Source organism: Tamandua tetradactyla, chromosome 23, assembly GCF_023851605.1.
Source record: "Tamandua tetradactyla isolate mTamTet1 chromosome 23, mTamTet1.pri, whole genome shotgun sequence".
NCBI lineage: Eukaryota > Metazoa > Chordata > Mammalia > Pilosa > Myrmecophagidae > Tamandua > Tamandua tetradactyla.
The window spans coordinates 24,316,854-24,335,348 of NC_135349.1; the positions used below are offsets into that span (position 1 = coordinate 24,316,854).

Genomic DNA, 18,495 nt, shown 5'->3' on the forward strand with positions numbered 1-18,495 from the left:
TACACAATATTCTTTTCCAGGTTCTATGGTACATTTGACAAGGTCTCTAGTATCTGAACTCAAGCTAACCCATAAAATAAAGCTAACCAAAGATGACAACAAAAATGGCTGCCCAGATCAACTTTATCTGAAAATGATCAAAGAGAAAGGCCACATTTTATGAACTTCTGATGGGAGAAGAGAAGGGACATTTGCTGAGTACCTACCATGTGTCCAGGCCAAATCCTGACTTACCTTATTATTTCCAAATTACAGATAAAGAGACTGAGACTTAGTCAGCTCTTCAGGGAAGGGCTGGAGCCAGGCTTTAAACTCACATCTCTTTATAATACAATATTCTGTCCATGAATTCTTCGTAAATCTCCACAAGTTTCAGACCTCGAAATGTGACTGGCAACCTACGCTCACCTGGCCTCAAGCTGGGTCACCTGAGCTACCCTAGTTACTTCCATCACTGCTCAAGCTGCCCTCCAGAGGTGTCCAAACCCACATCTAGCCCGACAGAATTCTGAACCAAGGGCATTGTTTATAGAGAACTTGTATTTGAACCTCACTCTTTGAGGGAGGTAGAGTTCTCTTTTCTTCTCATCTTACAGGCATGGAAACACAGGCTCCAAGGAATGAAGTGACCCCTTCAAGGCCACACAGCTAGGAAGTGTTGGATTGGGGCCGCGACTCAGAATTGTCTTTTCGTCCAGTATTCTTAGCAGTACAGAGTTTCTCTGAAGGGATGGTAAATGGGAAATGGAAGGAAACACAAATACAAACCCTGCAAGAAAAGAGACTTACATGTGTGAAAAGGCAAAGGGTGAATGTCTACTAGAAGTCTCACATCAGTCTGGCCTCAAGGCCCTGCCTCACTTGTAAATAGGCAATCATTTATTTGTCTACTAAATAAATGTCTACTCTGCCAGGTGTGATGCTAAGGAGCTGGGAATTCATTCGGGGATGGGTAAGACCTAGTCCCTGCCTTCAATGAGTGCACCACTCAGTAGGGGAGATGGTCATGTAAACAGATAAATTGCAGCTCAGGGTAATTAGACCCATAATAGGGTTATGTAGGAAGCTCAACTGGAGGCCAGAGAAAGGAATAACTGATTCTATTTGGAGTGGAGGGGCTGGGAGAAGAGAGCCGAGCAGCCTGTAAGAGGAGGCTTTGCAGTGGGCTCCGGGGTGGTGTGGGTACAGGTGATGGTATCATCTGAATGGTCCTGAAGGTAGAAAATGCCAGGTGGGCAGAAGGAGGAGGGTGTTCTAAGCAGTGGAAGGGGCGTGGGCAAAGACAGAAAAAGTATGGGGTTGGCAGCTGCAGGCCACTGAGGGCACTGGAGTGTGGGGCAGAGGGGTGAAAGGGGTAGGGGAGTAGAGGGATCCCGTACATGGCGAACACAATCAGGGCTTCTCTCTCAGCTGGAAGGGCACATGGTGAATACGGCATCATCTGCTAGCTTTCTCTCCTGGCTTCCGGTTTCATGAAGCTCCCCGGGAGGCATTTTCCTTCTTCATCTCCAAAGGTTGCTGGCTCGTGGACTCTCTGCATCTCATGGCTACATCGTTCTGCTCCCTCTGAATCTCCCTCTCCAAAATGTTTCCTCTTTTATAGGACTTCAGAAACTAATCAAGACCCACCCAAATGGGTGGAGATATGTCATCCCTTAATCCAGTTTAACAACCACTCTTGACTAAATCACATCAACCAGGGAGATGATCTCATTACAGTTTCAAATATACAGTATTGAATAGGGATTATTCTATCTTTATGAAGTGAGATTTATATTAAAACATGGCTTTTCTTAGGGGGCATACTTCCTTTCAAACCAGCACAACCACTGTCCTCTTTGCTGTTTCCAAATGCACCATGCACCCTCTCTCCCCTCAAGGCTTTGGTACTGATGTCCCCTCTGCCTGGAACACTGTTCCTCCAAATATCTGCATTTCTGTCATCACTTCAGCCAAGTCCCTTCCCAAATGTCAGGTATAAGAGCAGCCTCCCCAGCCCTCCTTGTGCCATCATCCTGCCTTATTTTTCTCCACAGCACTCCCTTCTCACTGACAGATGATGCGTTAGTTTATTTGGTCATGGCCTGACTCGTGGCATTGGCATGACGGCTCTTTGAAGGAGCATGCTGATATTCCTCACTGCGACTTCCCCAGCACCTAGAACGCTGCCTCCAAGGTCGAGATGCCCCGTAAACATTTGGTGAGTGAGTTTCTTTGCCAAGGGACCTGAGGATCTGGTGAGAGAATGGGAACAAGGGTGGCAAGCTTTGGGAGGGCCTCATGGCCTATAGGACTGGGGATGGGGGGGACGTCAAGGCAACTCCAACCAGACTTTAAGGGGCAAGTAGGTCCCCCGCTGGCACATGGCTCAAATGTAAAGCAGATCAAATGGGAGCTGATGAGGGAGAAGCAGAGACGGGCCTGACATTCTTTCCCCTCCTTCCTTCTGGCTCTTCAGTCACTGCATCAGAGCCAACCCGTGACGTAGGTACCAGCATTAGCTGGACAGTGGCCTCCCAAGTCTCTGGGAAAGACTGAGGATTGGCCCCGAGACCCCTCCCACTGAGGATGGGCATCTTTCGCACTCTGGAGAAGGGGACTGGGAACTTGCACAGAGGAGCAAGGGACCAGTCTCCAGGCCATAGAGAAGACCTGGGATCTCCCCCAGAGGGTCAGTATAGGGGATGGAAACTGTGGCAAATGTGGGAGCTCCTGTCCTGAGGGTCCTGGACGTGTTGTGCCTGGAAATAGGTTGACCTCCACCTCAGACCTCTCTGAGCTGCCACCTATGACTTCCTGGGTTTGGCCATAGAGTGTGTGATTCATCCCTAACAGGAGATAGATAGAGGGGGACACACATGACAGCGAGAGAAAGGAAAAGTTAGAGAGCAAGTGAGCTAGGAATTAGATGGAAAGATAAACAAAGAAGAGATGGAGATGGTGGGGGCGGAAAAAGGCATAGAGGTTTTGGTGATGGATGGTGTGATGGCAATACAACACTGTGAATGTAACTAACGGCACTGAATTGCGTACTTGAAAGTGGTTAAGATGGGAAATGCTATGTTGTGGATGTGCCACAACAAAAATTTTGAAATGGGGCCTGGAGAGAGGGAATATTAAGATAAAACCTCAGAGCAGGAGATACAGGGAAAGGTAGAGACATAAAGAGAAAGAGAGAGAATGGGGAAAGGAATGCAGGCACAGAGAGAGGGCAAGAGATGTAACCAAAGTGGCTGGGGTGAAGGAGCAAAGTTGTTCTCCTTGAAGCTTTGCCTGCGCGGGGCTCTGCTCCTGGAACCTTCACCCAGGACCCCGCTGGCTTCTGGCTCTTCAGCGCAGGGCTGGCTCCCTTTGTTATATGGGATGGGTCTTCAACCAGGAGGAAGAGTTCTCTGAGCACCTGGCTATCAGTCAATCAGAACTGAGAGGGATGAGCCCCGCCCCTCCCTGGGTTCCATCCTCCCCTCATGTGGAAGGACCTGCTGACTCAGGGGGTTCTCTGGGGGGATGAGACTAGAGGACTCCCCAAGTCAGTCCTGTCCGCAGTCCTGGAAGAAAAAGGTCTAAAATGAGAAGAAATGTGTGACACCAGCCCTGGGGAAGTTTCAGACATAAGGGAAGGAGCAGTTGGCCTGGGTGGGCTGTCCTCAGTGTGTGCTGTCCCCTGGGCAGGGGCTCCAGTCCCCAGAGGATTCAGCCTATGCTGCTGAGAGGGGGGTTTGGGGTCCAGAAGGAGAGCCACCCCCAGAGGAGGCCCTGGGTTCCCTCAGATCCTCAGCTTCTCCCTTGCCCGTTGGACGGACTCTGTGTGTTCTTGGAAGGGGACCGTTAGCAGGTGTCCAATATGTTCCCTTCTCACAGAGAAAAGGTTTGAGAAAGGTCTGGCAGGGGGGAGGTGAATATGTGGTTGGATAGAGCAGAGAAAAGAAAGCAAATAGTGGGCAGTTTTAAGTAAAAAAATATTGGGAGTGTGGCCCCATTCTGGGGGAATCCGTATTTTGAATGCCTGGAGGGCAATGTTTATCCTGAAAGATGGGAGATTTCAGGTGAGAGCACCTGCAGTTCATTCAGGGGAGGGAAAACCTTATGAGAAACCTTAGATTCCACGACACAGGTGACTAGTCAGTCATCCTGCCTGCCCAAAGCTGATTGCCCTTCAGTTGGCGACCTTTCCTCAAGTTTAATCTGCCCCTCCTGAGATCTGGGGTTTGGCCCAGAGTGGACCCCACCCTGCCACCTGTGACCCTTGGGGAGAGGGGCAGGTTATGATGTTCCAGGCCTTACCAGACACCTGATCCTAAGAAATTGATCATGTTTATTCAGGAGGTGAGGTTCACACGATAAAGAACAGAGGGAGGGCTAGGGCCTACTATAAAAGATCTGGAAGATTCTGGGAGGTTACTTTATACCTGAGATGACCGGGTGAGACATGAGAGATGCTTGGGCTAAGTGGGTGACAGGGTTGCCTGGATCTGAGTTAGGGGGAAATTCAAATCTGAGCCTGAGAGGAGAATGCTTGGATTAAGCAGCAGGAGAGACCTGCATCTGAGCTAGTCTTAATTAGGTGCAAAGATACCTGGGCCTCAGTTGGGGGTGCTCTGGGGAAGGGAAATGGCCAGATTTTGGCTAGTGGAGAAAGAATTATGACAAATAGGTGGGGTCCCTGGAGTCTAATGTGCTGACCTGGTCCCGGCTCCTTCTACAACCTCTTGGTCTATTCCGATTCCACTGCAACTGCTCAGATGATGGTGTTGGCACAGCCCTCTCACCATCTTCTCTCGCCAGGTGGCTCAGAGGCACCTCCAAGATGCTTTATGTTTTGAGACCAGGGTTAGGCTGAGGACTTGAGCTATGCCCCAGAGGCCCCACAAACCAGGCCTGTGTACCATAGTCAGGCTTCAGTTAGGTTTTGCTTAGACTCATGAGTTTGGTAAACAACCACCTCTGTGCTTTGTGATGTCCTTGACTTCTTTTGATAATGCCTTTCCTGCTTCGTGCCAGGAAGGAAGGGGGCTTGCCACAGCTTGATCCAGACAGAGGTTGCTAGGATTTCTCTTCTGGCTTGGGAAGGGAGAGCAGAGTTTGGCAAAAATCAGACCAAGGAGACCCGGAGGGGCTGAGGACACAGAAGACAGTATGCAGCTGCACCAGGACTCTACATAATGGATCGTCCTTTCTAAGCCTAAGACAGGGTCTGCTAGGCCTTCGTTGAGAGACTAAGAAGGCTGAGCCTGTGAAGGAGGTCAGGGATGCCTGGTAAACAAGCCCAGACGGAAAAGGGCAAACCTTCATTTTCCCCTTTCTTCCCATTCCCACCCCAGAATGTTGACTGCCGCCCTCCTGGCCCTTCTCTGTGCCTCAGCCTCTGCCAGTGCCAGTAAGTGAGACGCCGGGAACCTCAGGGTCAACCCCAAGGTCATGGGAAAGCAGCCTTCTGCCCTGCTGGTGGCCAAGGCCTTCAGACGCCGGCTTGGGGGTGGTGGGAACTGAATTGTGGGATGTCTAATAGAGGGAGTGGGGAGAAACTGAGCTCTTGGGGGCTATCCCTCTCCAACTCCCACTCTCCCCTCCAGTTCAGGCGCGGTCCTCCTCCTACAATGGAGAGTACGGTGGTGGCGGTGGAGAGAGATTCTCCCATTCTGGAAACCAGCTGGATGGCCCCATCACTGCCCTCCGTATCCGAGTCAACAATAACTACATCGTAGGGTAAGGTTCTCTGAGTTCCTGTGGTTTGGGGGACCCTCTAAGATCTTACAAAATTGACATATTTTCTGCCACTTTGGGGTCATGTCTGTTTCAATCCATGAATTCTAGGGGTAATGTGACCAGGTAAAAATGCAGATGACTTGAATTCTAGACCAGCAGTACTACAACCCCTCCAACCCCTGCCACGTGTGACCTTGGACACACCTGAGGTTTAAATCCCTCTGCAATACTCCACTTGGCCATCCTCCATCCTTGCTTGATGACTCTCCTGAGAGACTCCCTTTCCATTCATATGATTGGAAAATTCTATTAGATGCTGAGCCAAAAGGAATCACCTTCCCATCTCAGCTCTGCACCCAGGGGCAGCACGACAAGTCTCTTTCCTCTTCCACATTAGAGACTTTCAGAGGCTTGAAAAACATCTTTTTGCTTCTTTCCAGGGGCACAGGGATGAGGGGAGAGGGTCTGGACTTCAAGTTCAAGCTCTGCCACTTGCTTGCTCTCTGGGTCATGCTAGGCAAGTTGCTTTCCCTCTCTGAGTCTGCTGATCTCCATATATGATCTCCAAGGGCTCACCCGGCTCTCATATCCCATGGGGACACGGCAGGAGACTTCTCATGGCCATGACCAGTTTGAACTCTCCCCAGCCAGGAGTACTGAATTCTGATCATCTTTCCTGCTTGTCTCCCTTCCTTTCCTTCCTCACCCCTGCTCACAGCCTCCAGGTGCGCTATGGCAAAGTATGGAGTGACTATGTGGGTGGCACCCAGGGGGACCTGGAGGAGATCTTTCTGTACCCTGGGGAGTCAGTGATCCAAGTGTCCGGCAAGTACAAGTACTACCTGAGGAAGCTGGTCTTCGTGACGGACAAGGGTCGCTACCTGCCTTTCGGGAAAGATACAGGCACAAGTTTCAACGCTGTCCCCTTGTACCCCGACACGGTGCTGCGGTTTATCAGTGGCCGATCTGGCTCCCTTATCAATGCCATTGGCCTGCACTGGGACTTCTACCCCAGTGACTACAGCAGCTGCTGAATCTCAGCCTCCTCCTTGGTAGGGTCGCTGCGGTTGGGGTAGGAGAATTCCCTTCTCGCTAACCGCCATCCAATGGCTCAATAAAAGAACATGGCTAAAGCGAATGTGTATGTGGGTGTCTGTAGCTGGCATCTGACTTTGACTCGGGGTGCAGATGTCCAAATCTCACTTCTGGCTATCTGTCAGATGTCAGTCTGGGGAAGAGTGGGTGGATGAGGCAGACAGGTGCTAGGTAGGAAGCCTGGGCTTCTTAGAATATATTTTATCAAGAGGAGATAAGATTCTGGCTTGCATCAGCTCTGTTTTCAAGGATAGCTCCTGAGTGTTTACCCAAACTGGAAAGCTGAGGCTGAGGGGCAAGGCCTGGTGTGGTTCATTGCCCAAACCCCAGATGTTCCCTTCTCTCCTGCTCCTGTTGTCCCTTGTCCTTCCCTTGAGAAAGTGTCCCAGCGTCAGGCTTTTAACTCAGCCACTGTAAGCAGGTGGCCTGGGTCGTCATCCTTTGTTCTTGCCCGGAAACCAGCTGATTCTTGAAGTTTAACCTACGCCTGTGCTGAAGGACACAGCCCGATTTCTTCCTCGCCTTTACCCATAAGCCTCCGTGTCCTTGCTCAGTTCTCTCAGAACCAGATTCTTTCCTGAGGCAGCTGCCACCTCCGCAACAGCCCCACACCCTGCCAGCACCCACCTCAGAAAAGAAAACTCTGAGGTGGGGAGATTTCCAGAGTGGGGTTGCCATGAACATGAGGGATTGTTCAGAGTTCAGGGGTTTTGGGGTGACTAGACAGAATCAGCGAGGACATAAAGTTGCCTTGGAAATAAGTCTTAGGACTCTAGCTCCCAGTCATGAAAATTTCTGACTTTTTTTGGGGGGGGAGGAAGGTGGGGGTAAACTTGCTGCTTCTAACAGATTTGTTCATGTCACAGGGAATGCCAGAATCACATTCCTTACCAATTAGACAAAGAGAACAGCTACATGCATAGTAATTTTGTAAAGAAATACTGATATTCTAGAAACAAACCCATGACTAGGTCATTTTTATAATCATTCCTTTATCTTGTCCCCCCCCCCAAATCAATTCCATAGATTGGGATATTATGTCATCGTAATTCTTTCTAAAATTAAACTATCATAAAATTCACCCTTTTAAAGTGTACAGTTCAGTAGATTTTAGTATATTCATTCACAAGGTGGCGCAACCATCACCACTATCTAATTTCAGAACATTTTCATCACCCTAAAAAGAAACACCAGCTATCGGTCACCCCCCAACCCCGATCCCTGGCAACCACTAATCTGCTTTTTTGTCTCTATTCCAAATATTTCATACAAGTGGAATCATACAATATGTGGCCTTTGGTGCTGGCTGTTTTCTCTTTGTATAAGGCATCTGAGGTTCATCATGTGTCAAATACCAGCATTTCATCCCATCTGGCCCACTTCCGTGGTTCTGAATTTGAGAGCGAGTGGGGGGTAGGTGGGTAGAAGGGCTTGAAAGCTGCATGCTTGAGGGTGGGGGGTGGGGTCGAGGGGTATTTCCATGTCTCTAGGCAGGCCCCGGGAAGAAAGGGATATCATTCTCTGGGATCGGAATCCAAAGGAAAAATTAATTAGCATTTTGGCCTGTTGAGTTTTGACGTATCTGTGGGATATTCTGATGGAGGTCCAATGTGAGGCAGAGAGATATTTCAGTCTGAAGCTTAGGCTATAAGTTTGACATAGGGTCATAAATTAAGGAGTCACCAGCATGTAAATAATGACGTTTAAATAGTGGATATAGAAGAAGTCACTCAGAAAAACTATGGGCATATAAAATGGGAAAAAGCCTGAAGTCAGAGGATTGAGGAACACCAGTGTTTGATGGCTGGTCCAGAGAAGAGGATCTGATTAAAGAAATGGGGGCTGGAATGGTCTGGAGATAAAGGGGATGAGGAGTGATGCTCTTTGAAGGCAACAGAGAGATTTCAAGAAGGAGTTAATGCCCAGAGAAGTCAAAGGAAGAGCAGCCTTCCCTTTCTTTGCCTTTGGCAATCAGAAAGTCTTTAATGACCTTGACAAAGAAAGTGTCAGGTGGTTTGGGGGAGGTGGAAGTCAGGCTGCTATTGGTTAAGGAAGTGAGGAAATATAGCGAGCAAAAGCTGAATATTTCAAGAAAATTGATTCTGGAAGCCAGAAGATAGGCAATCGTAGTTATTAGGGGATACAGAGAAGGGTGTTTTGTTGTTCTGGTTTTTTTTTTTTCTAGACAGAAGAGATGGGAGCATGTTTATGAGATGAAGAGAAAGGAGGTAGAGTAGAGGAAGAGGCTGAAAATTCAGGAAATAGGGACTAATTGATAGAACAAAGTCTCAAAGAGATTGGAGGGTGCTTTATGTAGATGCTGGAACAGGGAAATTTAAAGAAAGGAGGGAAGAAAGTAAAGATGAAGGAGTAGTTTGTATGGGTAGTAGATATGGGTAGTGAAACTTAGGGAAATCAATACCTAACCCTTATTTGCTCAGTTAAATTAGAAGTAACGCTACCTGCTAGGGCCTAGAAGGACAGGGGTGGGGAGCCAGGGAAATGATAGGAAGTTTGTTTCTGAGCAAGCCAAAGGCATGAGCCTCCAGGACGCCGCACGAGCAGCAAGGCCTATACAGCACTTTAAGGGGCGTTCCTGGGGGGACAGTGAGATACGCAAATGATGACACTGAACGCATGGGAGTTGACCTGACCATGAAGACCTGTTTTAGCCCCAGCCGGGTTATTGGACTCTCAAGTGACTGACAGCAAGTAGGAGGAGCCTCAGCTCGCATCCAGGACGCCCTGAGCACAGTGTTGCAATATGCAGGGGATGTACTGTCTGGAAAATTGTCAGCTGACAACACTGTGGGCCGCTTCTTGATGAGTCTGGTTAACCAAGTACCCAAAATAGCTCCTGATGACTTTGAGACCATGCTCAACAGCAGCATCGATGACCTGCCGATGGTGACCTCCCTGGCTAATCTCACGCAGTCACAGATTGCCCTCTATGAGAAATTTGTAAACCTGTGGTGGGCCCTAAGCAGCACTCCCGGAAATCTAGGTCCCATCCCTAGGACTCATTATGGAGTGAAGGAGAAATGGTTTCTTTGTGGTCTCGAGGCACATTAAGTCAGTCAAACATCGCCTACATTTTGTAAACGAAAAAAAAAAAGGCCAGTCAAAGGACTACTGTGCAAAGTTGGAAGTCTAGCTAACAAAGGTTGCAGCGAGTTAGGTTGACAAAGCACTGCACAGGAACTTAAAAAACCTAATTTCTGACTCCACTTGGCTATAAATTTGCTATATGAGTTCAACCAAATCTCTTAACCTCTCTAGATCTCAATTACACATTTATAAAATGAACTTTTTGTATTAGAAGCTCTCTAAGACCTGCCTGGCTCTCACATTCTAGAAATTTAAATTCTAAGAATTTACTATTACGGGAAAATGACTGGTCTCACTGTCTGGTAGCTGAGTGGTATATTGGCCTACAGCACGCTGCCCCCAATCCATCAGCAGATGGGTGTGTCAGGAAAGCGGTTCTAGGCACACCTAACTGGCCCGAGAGGGAGACATCTCTGGAGGAGCTTTTTTTTTTTTCAGTAAAGTCTGAGGGCTTTTCTGGAGCATGCCTTGAAAGAATACTGAGAGGCTTACCAGCTACAATGGGGCTCACAGCTCCTCTAGTGATAACTGCACTAGAAAGGTAATACCTTCAAAAGGAGCCCCCCTTCCCCAAATTTACAATTAGCCGGGTTGACTTATGATATAATCTATGATTATTTATATAATACAATACAATACAATACAATATATAATATAATATAATATAATATAAATGACTTAAGACATAAATTAGCTAAGTTAATGAACTATGACTGCTTCCTCATTTGGCTCATCATGGACTCCTCTCCATGGCTGATACTGGGCCTTCAAGCTCCCACTTCCAGTCACAGCAGGGAGAGAGCAAGGCCAAAGGAACACAGGGCCAGGCTTCTTGAGCACTTCCAAGAATAGGGAAGCCTCAACCTGCAAAAAGCTAACGCAGTCATCAAGTAGATGCCAAGGTCAAATCCCCAACCAAAGCCACCAACACAACCCAACTCTTCAAGTAATAGAAGATTCCCCTTAGACTATAGCTCACGGGTTTCAAGAACGTTTTATGTTTTTTTTTTTAATTTTGTTTTGTTTGGTTTTTTATTTCAACTGCCTTGGTGCAGGTTTATCATGTTAAAGCATCACTTCTCCCCTTTTCCAGGGCAAGGCATCAGAGCACGGGGAACAAAGAACCAGCCAAGGCAAAAAGAAATGAAATGGCTGAGTTAATGAGAGCTTTAGGGCTTCTGCTTTCTTTTTGTCAACAAGCAACAGTGACCTCTTGTCTTGCAGCCTGAACCGAGGTTGGCATCTTGGTTCTGAACCCATTGAACTCAAATGCACCATCAGTTAGAAAGAATCGCTCTTTGGCAGATCCTGCTACTGAAAAAATGGCTTGCCTGAAGCAAGACCTTTTTAAAAAGCACAGCAGAGGGCAGGCCATGTGGCTCAGCAGGCAAGAATGCTCGCCTGCCATGCCAGAGGACCCGGGTTCGATTCCCGGTGCCTGCCCATTTAAAAAAAAAAAAAAAAAAAAGCACAGCAGAAAACCTGAGTTTGGGAGCCTCCATCTTCCAGATGAAAGTCCACTGGAGCATCTACGAACCTCCAGTCGGAACTACGGCCCAGGCTGACTTCGATTCTTCAAAGAGCCTTTGGTGAGTTCAATTATCTGGTGAATGTCCAGTGTATCCCCCTGGATCTTCTTTCCATCCCACTGTGGTTAGAAGGGGGTTAAAATCTCTCTCTCCCTGAGGGACTGGTCAATAGCAACTACACTGAAGTTTCATTCAGACCCAGCTTCTAGGCCAACATGCACCTGGTCAAGAGGTTGGCAAGCTGTAGGCCAGGGCAGTGCGGTAGTGGTCCTCCTTCAGCACCAGGTAGTAACCTTGCAGGGGATGCTGATGCAGAAGCGCCTGTCAATGGCAAACTCCTCAGTAACCTACAACAGGCCACAGCATGAGATGTACAAGGGTCACAGCAGAGGTAGGTCTATGCCACCCAGCTCAAGGGCTGATCATGAAACCTCCCTGTACAGCCAAGGGCTTCAGGGCTCGGCTGATACAGCAGCTCAGCAAGGGGGTAAGTGGTATGTCAGACATGGCTATGCTGTGCAGTTTATTGGACATTTCTGACTCAGTGTCCCCATCCATGCTTTTTCAGCAACCACCTCCCACTTCTTCCACGATGACTTCCTTGAAGCTTCTCTTTCGGTCTTGCACAGATCCTGCAGGGAAACCCAGCCACCAAGAAAATTTTTAACTCAACAAATTCAAATCCAGCCAATGAAAGTGTGAAATTCTTGGAATAATCATGACATGGACTAGCATGCATGAGAGAAAGACAGAAAATACAGGGAAATTATTAAGATAGGGCATCTGAGAGAACATTGAAGGACTGTATAGGTAAAAAGACTATATTAGCAGTGATCTATGCGTGTTGCGGTTATTTCAGGGAAACCCAGGGAGAGGTGAAAGAGGCACTTTTGGAATATTCATTATTAGCTCAGATACTTTTCAAAAATTAGCTCATTTAATTGTAACAGCAATCCCGTAGAAAAGGAGTATTATTAAAACCATTTTTCAGGTGAAGTCACCAAGACATAAACACCATAACAAACCCTGTGTTTGTAGGTAGTGGAGAGTCACAGGACAGATGTCAGAGCAGGGCTCTGTGTTGAGGTGGCCATCATCCACACATAAACTTCCCATTATCCAGTATTCAATAACTGAGCAAACCCATCTTTGCTTTTTTCAGTTCGTCACCATAAGGAAACTCACCCTGAAAACACTCTAAATCTTGGTAGAATGACTCCCAGGGGTGTGGGCCTTCCTGGCAACGTGGGACAGAAATCCTAGAATGAGCTGAGACTCAGCATCAAGGGATTGCAAAAACCTTCTCCACCAAAAGGGGGAAGAGTGAAATGAGGCAAAGGGTCAATGGCTGAGAGATTCCAAACAGAGTTGAGACGTTATCCTGGAGGTTATTCTTACGCATTAAGTAGGTATCACCTTGTTAGTCACGATGTAACGGAGAGGCTGGAGGGAAGTGCCTGAAACCATAGAGTTGTGTTCCAGTAGCCATGTTTCTTGAAGATGATTGTATAATGATACAGCATTCACAATGTGTGTGATTGTGAAAGCCTTGTGTCTGATGCTCCTTTTATCTACCTGGTCAACAGACGAGTAGAACATATGGAATAAAAATAAATAATAGGGGAACAAATGTTAAAACAAATTTAGTTTCAAATACTAGTGATCAATGAAAGGGAGGGGTAAGGGGTATGGTATATATAATCTTTTTTTTCTGTTGTCTTTTTATTTCTTTTTCTGAATAGATGCAAATGTTCCAAGAAATAATCATGATGATGAATATGCAACTATATGATGATATTGTGATTTATTGATTATATATGTAGAACGGAATGATCAAAATAGGAATGTTTGCGTTTATTTGGTGTTTTTTTGTATTAAAAAAAAATCTTGGTAGAGCAAACGAGAATGAGATCTGTTGGACTTAAGCACACAAGAACTCAGGAAAGTTTCATTCCTTCCTTCAGTCATAAAACAAATAGTTAAGTATTTATGATGTTCTAGGTACTGTGCTAAATGCTGTTACTTGCCCAAAAATCACAAATACAGTAAGTGGCAGAGTCAGGACTAAACCTAGGACTTTCTGATGTCAAAGCCTGGACATTTTTCACATGTCCGTGATTTTCAAACTTCTTTGGGGACAAAATCTTTCAAGGAAATACAGTATGTGAAATAAATGAAGAGCTGTCTGGTTGAAGTGGGACTGCGGTGCCCTGAACCCTACCTACTCTGCTCTCTTCCTTCTGCGTCCCTCAAATATTCCATCTAAGGTCCTGGTGAACCCCTAGGATTGGAGGGATTCCAGCTGGAAAGCCATGCCATGCTTCCATCGCAGGAGTTCTAACAAATGCACACACCTGTGTAACCTAAACTCCTAGGAAGATATAAGACATAACTATCACCTGAGAAAATTTCCTGCTGGCCCTTCCCAGTCACTACCTGTCCCCAATGCCCAAGAAACAATCACTGCTGTGAGTTGTTTTTTCCACCATAGACTAGGTTAGCCTGTTCTGCATTCAAATCTGCCGTGATAGTACATCTCATGTAGCCTCTGGAAAATTCCACTATATACTCATGAGACGATAGCGCAAATAGATCTCTTGGTATTATTAGGAAAATAATTTGAACTTTGCAGAGCCCAGAGATACCCCAGACCACATTTTGAGAATCCTTGCTCTAGGAATTACAATGGATCTTGTTTTTGAAAACATGAATATTTTTCTCTTTCGTCTTCTCAAGCCAACCTCTGCAGAGCTAGTCTTACTCTTCTGGGGAGCAATCAGCGAAATGAATCTTAGTGCTTTTAGGCAAGGACCTTCTACTGGAAACTGTCTCTGGACTCTCCTAGCTGAATCCCTTTCCGTAGTGCCCCCATGTGGCTCTTATGCAATTTTATGTAAAATGAAGGAAAAAGTGTCCATATGGCGGCAATTGGCCCAGCTTCCTGGCTCAGTGGTGCTCCATCATCTCTTTAAGGACTGTTTTTATCCACCTGGCCTCCCACATTTGGTCTGGTCCTCTTGCGTCCAGCCCCCACTACTTTCTCTTCTGCCATGCCTCTCACCTTAGATGACCCTCGCTGAATCGTCCCAGGCTTGAAGGTCAGTTTTTTACCTCGCCCTCTATCCTCTACTTAATGACATGAACTCTGTAAGTTCTACTCTCTTTTGTTTCCTCTTATTTCTTAAGAGTCTAGTTTGGAAGTTAAAAAAAAATTGTTTCTGATAGATGATAAGGATAAAGACTGAGATGGTATAATCTAGGAATGCCAGAGTGTATTTTGACTAAATGTACAAATTAAAAAATATTTTCACATGAGGAAGAACAAAGGAATGTCAATATTGCAGGGTGTTGGAAATAGTCATATTTTAAAACTTTAACTTATTTGTGAGACTAAAGAAAAAATTGTTTATTTGATACAGAATTTATATTTTGACTAGTGCATTTCCCAACATAACTTATATGGACAGTTTATTTGAACACCATAAGTACATGGAACCTTGAATAGGGCATTAGATTTTGTAGGTTTGTCCAGAGTGATGGCCTGATAAACCCCAGAGTTATTTGAACAGTGAATAAAACAGTATTTGCAAAGTCCCCTTGGGGGAAATGGCAAAAAGGGGGAAAATTCAACTTCCCCATTTGGAGAATTCCTGATGTGCTTGCAAGCAGTGGGGACAAAGAAATCAATAGGCCAAGTCCTCAATATTGGGGTTTGTTCATATGAAACCTATCCTCACAAAGGACAGACTAAGCCTACTTAAAATCAGGCCTAAGAATCACCCCTAGAGAATCTCTTTTGTTGCTCAGATGTGGCCTATCTCTCTCTTAGCCAACACGGCAAGCAAACTCACCACCCTCCCCCTCTCTACATGGGACGTAACTCCCAGGGGTGTAAACCTCCCTGGTAATGTGGGACAGAAATCCTAGAATGAGCTGGGATTCAGCATCAAGGGATTGAGAAAACCTTCTCAGCTGAAAGGGAGAAGAGAGCTATGAGACAAAATAGAGTGTCAGCGACTGAGAGATTTCAAATAGAGTCGAGAGGTTATCCTGGAGGTTATTCTTATGCATTATATAGATAATCCCTTTTTAGTTTAAGATGTATTAGAAAGGCTAGAGGGAAGTGCCTGAAACTGTAGAGCTGTGTTCCAGTAGCCATGTTTCTTAAAGCTGACTGTATAATGATATAGCTTTCGCAGAGTGACTGTGTGATTGTGAAAACCATGTATCTGATGCTCCTTTTATCTACAATATGTAAGATGAGTAAAATGTGGATTAAAAATAAATATAGGGGGAGCAAATGTTAAATTGAGTAGATTGTAATACTAGTGAACAGTGAAAGGGAGTGGTAAGGGGTATAGAAAAACAATAGAGGGAACAAAGGTTAAAATCTATTGAGTAGTGATCAATGAGAGAGAAGGGTAAGGGGTATGGTATGTGTGAGTTTTTTCTTTTTGCTTTTTATTTCTTTTTCTGGAGTGATGCAAATGTTCTAAAAATATGATCATGGTGATGAATATACTACTGTGTGATGATATTGTGAGTCATTGATTTTACACCATGCTCAGAATGTTTGTATGTTAAGAATGTTCATATTTGCACACTGTTTTGGTTTGATTATATGAAATAAATTTTTTTTTAATGCCAAAAACATTGTTTCCTTCTCTTTGACTATCAGGCATTAAACGACCGTAATTTCCACAAGGCAGATGCAGATCTTATTGCACTTTCCTTAGAATTCTTTATTGTCTGTCCACACTGCCCATCCCCATGTCCCCCTCCCTACAAAAAGTAAAGTCCAGGAAAACAGGGACCATGTCTGTCTTCTTGTTCACCATGGAGTTTTCACCACCTAGAAGAGAGACTGGCACACTGTAAGCAATCAGTTGTGAACCTAACTATCTGAGTTAATCCTTAAAACTGTGGGAGGTAGAGTCAACCATTATTCCCTTTCAACATTTGAGGAAAAGGAGGCATAAGAGACTAAATTTCTGCTCTGAGTGGCCTAGCAGGATTATGGTCTTTCTACTATTTCTGGCTGCCTCCTAAGCAGGCATCTTCTTAAATATCCAGGGATTGTCCACAAATGTGAAAACCTGAAAATGTGAAAATTGGAAGAGCTCTTTCTGAGGGTCAGAGAAGACCAAATGGCCTATTGTCTAAGTCAGTGGTTCTTTTTCATTTTTTAAATTTTATTTATTAAACATACTAACATAAACATACACAGACATTCTTACCATATGATCATTCCATTCTACATATATAATCAGTAATTCACAGTATCATCACATAGTTGTATATTCATCATCATGATCATTTCTTAGAACATTTGTGTCAATTCATAAAAAGAAATAAAAAGAAAACAGAAAAAAAATTCATACATACCATACCCCTTACCCCTCCCTTTCATTGATCACTAGCACTTCAATCTACTCAATTTATTTTAACATTTGTTCACCTTATTATTTATTTATTTTTAATCCATATGTTTTACTCGTCTGTCAATAAGGTAGATAAATGAAGCATCAGACACAAGGTTTTCACAATCACACAGTCACATTGCGAAAGCAATATTATTATACAATCATCTTCAAGAAACATGGCTACTGAAACACAGCTCTATATTTTCAGGCAGTTCTCTCTAGCCTCTTCATTACACCTTAACTAAAAAGGTGCTATCTATATTATGTGTAAGAATAACCTCCAGGATAACCTCTCGACTTTGTTTGGAATCTCTCAGCCATCAACACTTTCTCATTTTGCTCTTCCCCTTTTTGGTCGAGAAGGTTTTCTTAATCGCTTGATGCTGAGTCCCAGCTCATTCTAGGATTTCTGTCCCATGTTGCCAGGAAGGTCCACACCCCTGGGAGTGATGTCCCATGTAGAGGGGGGAAGGGTGGTGAGTTTGCTTGTCATATTGGCTGAGAGAGAGAGAGGCCACATCTGAGCAACAAAAGAGGTCCTCAGGGGGTGTAAGTCACTGGTTCTTAAAGTAGGTCCCAGGGACTTTTGAAGGTCCCTGAGCTGCTTTCAGGAGGTCAAAACTATTTTCAGAAAAAACCTTCGACTTTTACTCTTGTATTCTTTAACAATACCCTTGCATTGCTTTCAAGAGGTTTTATGATGTGTGTGATACTGCGACAGATTGGAGAAGCAGACATGAGAATCCTCTCTATTCACTAAAAGGCAATGCTGCTCTTCTAAATTTTTGTTTTGGAAGATAGTTTTATTTAATTAAATGTCATTTACGTTATGTTAATGAATTTGTATTTGTAATTTTTGGTGGTTACATTTGTTGAGAGATAATTCATATATCATAAAATTAACCATTTAAAAGTTTATCCATTTATAATGAGTCCCAATTTTTCCCTTTCCTCATCCTCTGGCAACTACCAATCTACTTTCTCTCTGTATGGATATGTTATTGTAGTTTCTAAGTGCATTAATATTTTTAAAACTTGCTTTAATTTTTAACATGCTATAGAGAGATCTAATTCACACTAACAAAAGACCTATGGGGACCTCAAGTTTTTAGTATAAAGGCATCCCAAGATGAAAAAGTTTGAGAACCACTACTCTGGTTTTTGTTTCCTTTTAACAGGGCTGAACATAATGTCTAAACCCAGGCCCTACCAGGAGCTCAAAGATGAGATAATTACCCCTGGTTAAGCTTCTGAAAAGGATCGAACTATTTGATAGTCCGTTCAACTCATAGGACATGAGACTAGAGTGAGGTTGAGGAAGAGATCAAGTACGCCTTTGGAGCTCACTCCCATGCGCTGAGTGCTGACTTATATTGTCCGGAGCTTCCTAGCTAGTCTCCTCGGCTCAGACAAGTAACATTAAGGAGATACCTATGTCACCTGGCCTCTACTCCTCACACAGTGGCCTTGGGCTCAGCAAGACCTGAGTGCAACGCCGCTGTCTACAATGCAGCCTGCGCGGTCGGATCTACAGAACCGACCAGACGTTAAAGCACCGTTGACTGCCCTGAAGTCAAGACGTGCAACCCATAAATCGACCCCTGCCCCACGGACGCGTAGGCAACTTCTGAGGC

The 18,495-nt window shown here is 45.1% G+C and overlaps 1 protein-coding gene across 1 annotated transcript; it reads left to right on the forward strand.

The window, feature by feature from the left end:
* The first annotated feature begins 5,225 nt into the window (after positions 1 to 5,225).
* Positions 5,226 to 6,839, forward strand: ZG16 (zymogen granule protein 16). The gene is made up of 3 exons (XM_077141260.1): positions 5,226 to 5,377; positions 5,574 to 5,706; positions 6,425 to 6,839. Exons 1-3 carry the CDS (start codon positions 5,323 to 5,325, stop codon positions 6,738 to 6,740), a joined length of 504 nt encoding a protein of 167 aa, XP_076997375.1. The 5' UTR covers positions 5,226 to 5,322; the 3' UTR covers positions 6,741 to 6,839.
* The last annotated feature ends 11,656 nt before the right edge of the window (positions 6,840 to 18,495 follow it).

Bases quoted from the DNA above. Each gene is read 5' to 3' on its own strand.
- ZG16 (XM_077141260.1), top strand. From the start codon at position 5,323: ATGTTGACTGCCGCCCTCCTGGCCCTTCTCTGTGCCTCAGCCTCTGCC. The intron at 5,378-5,573 runs GTAAGTGAGACG...TCTCCCCTCCAG, and splicing joins CTCAGCCTCTGCCAGTGCCA to TTCAGGCGCGGTCCTCCTCC. The intron at 5,707-6,424 runs GTAAGGTTCTCT...CCCTGCTCACAG, and splicing joins AACAATAACTACATCGTAGG to CCTCCAGGTGCGCTATGGCA.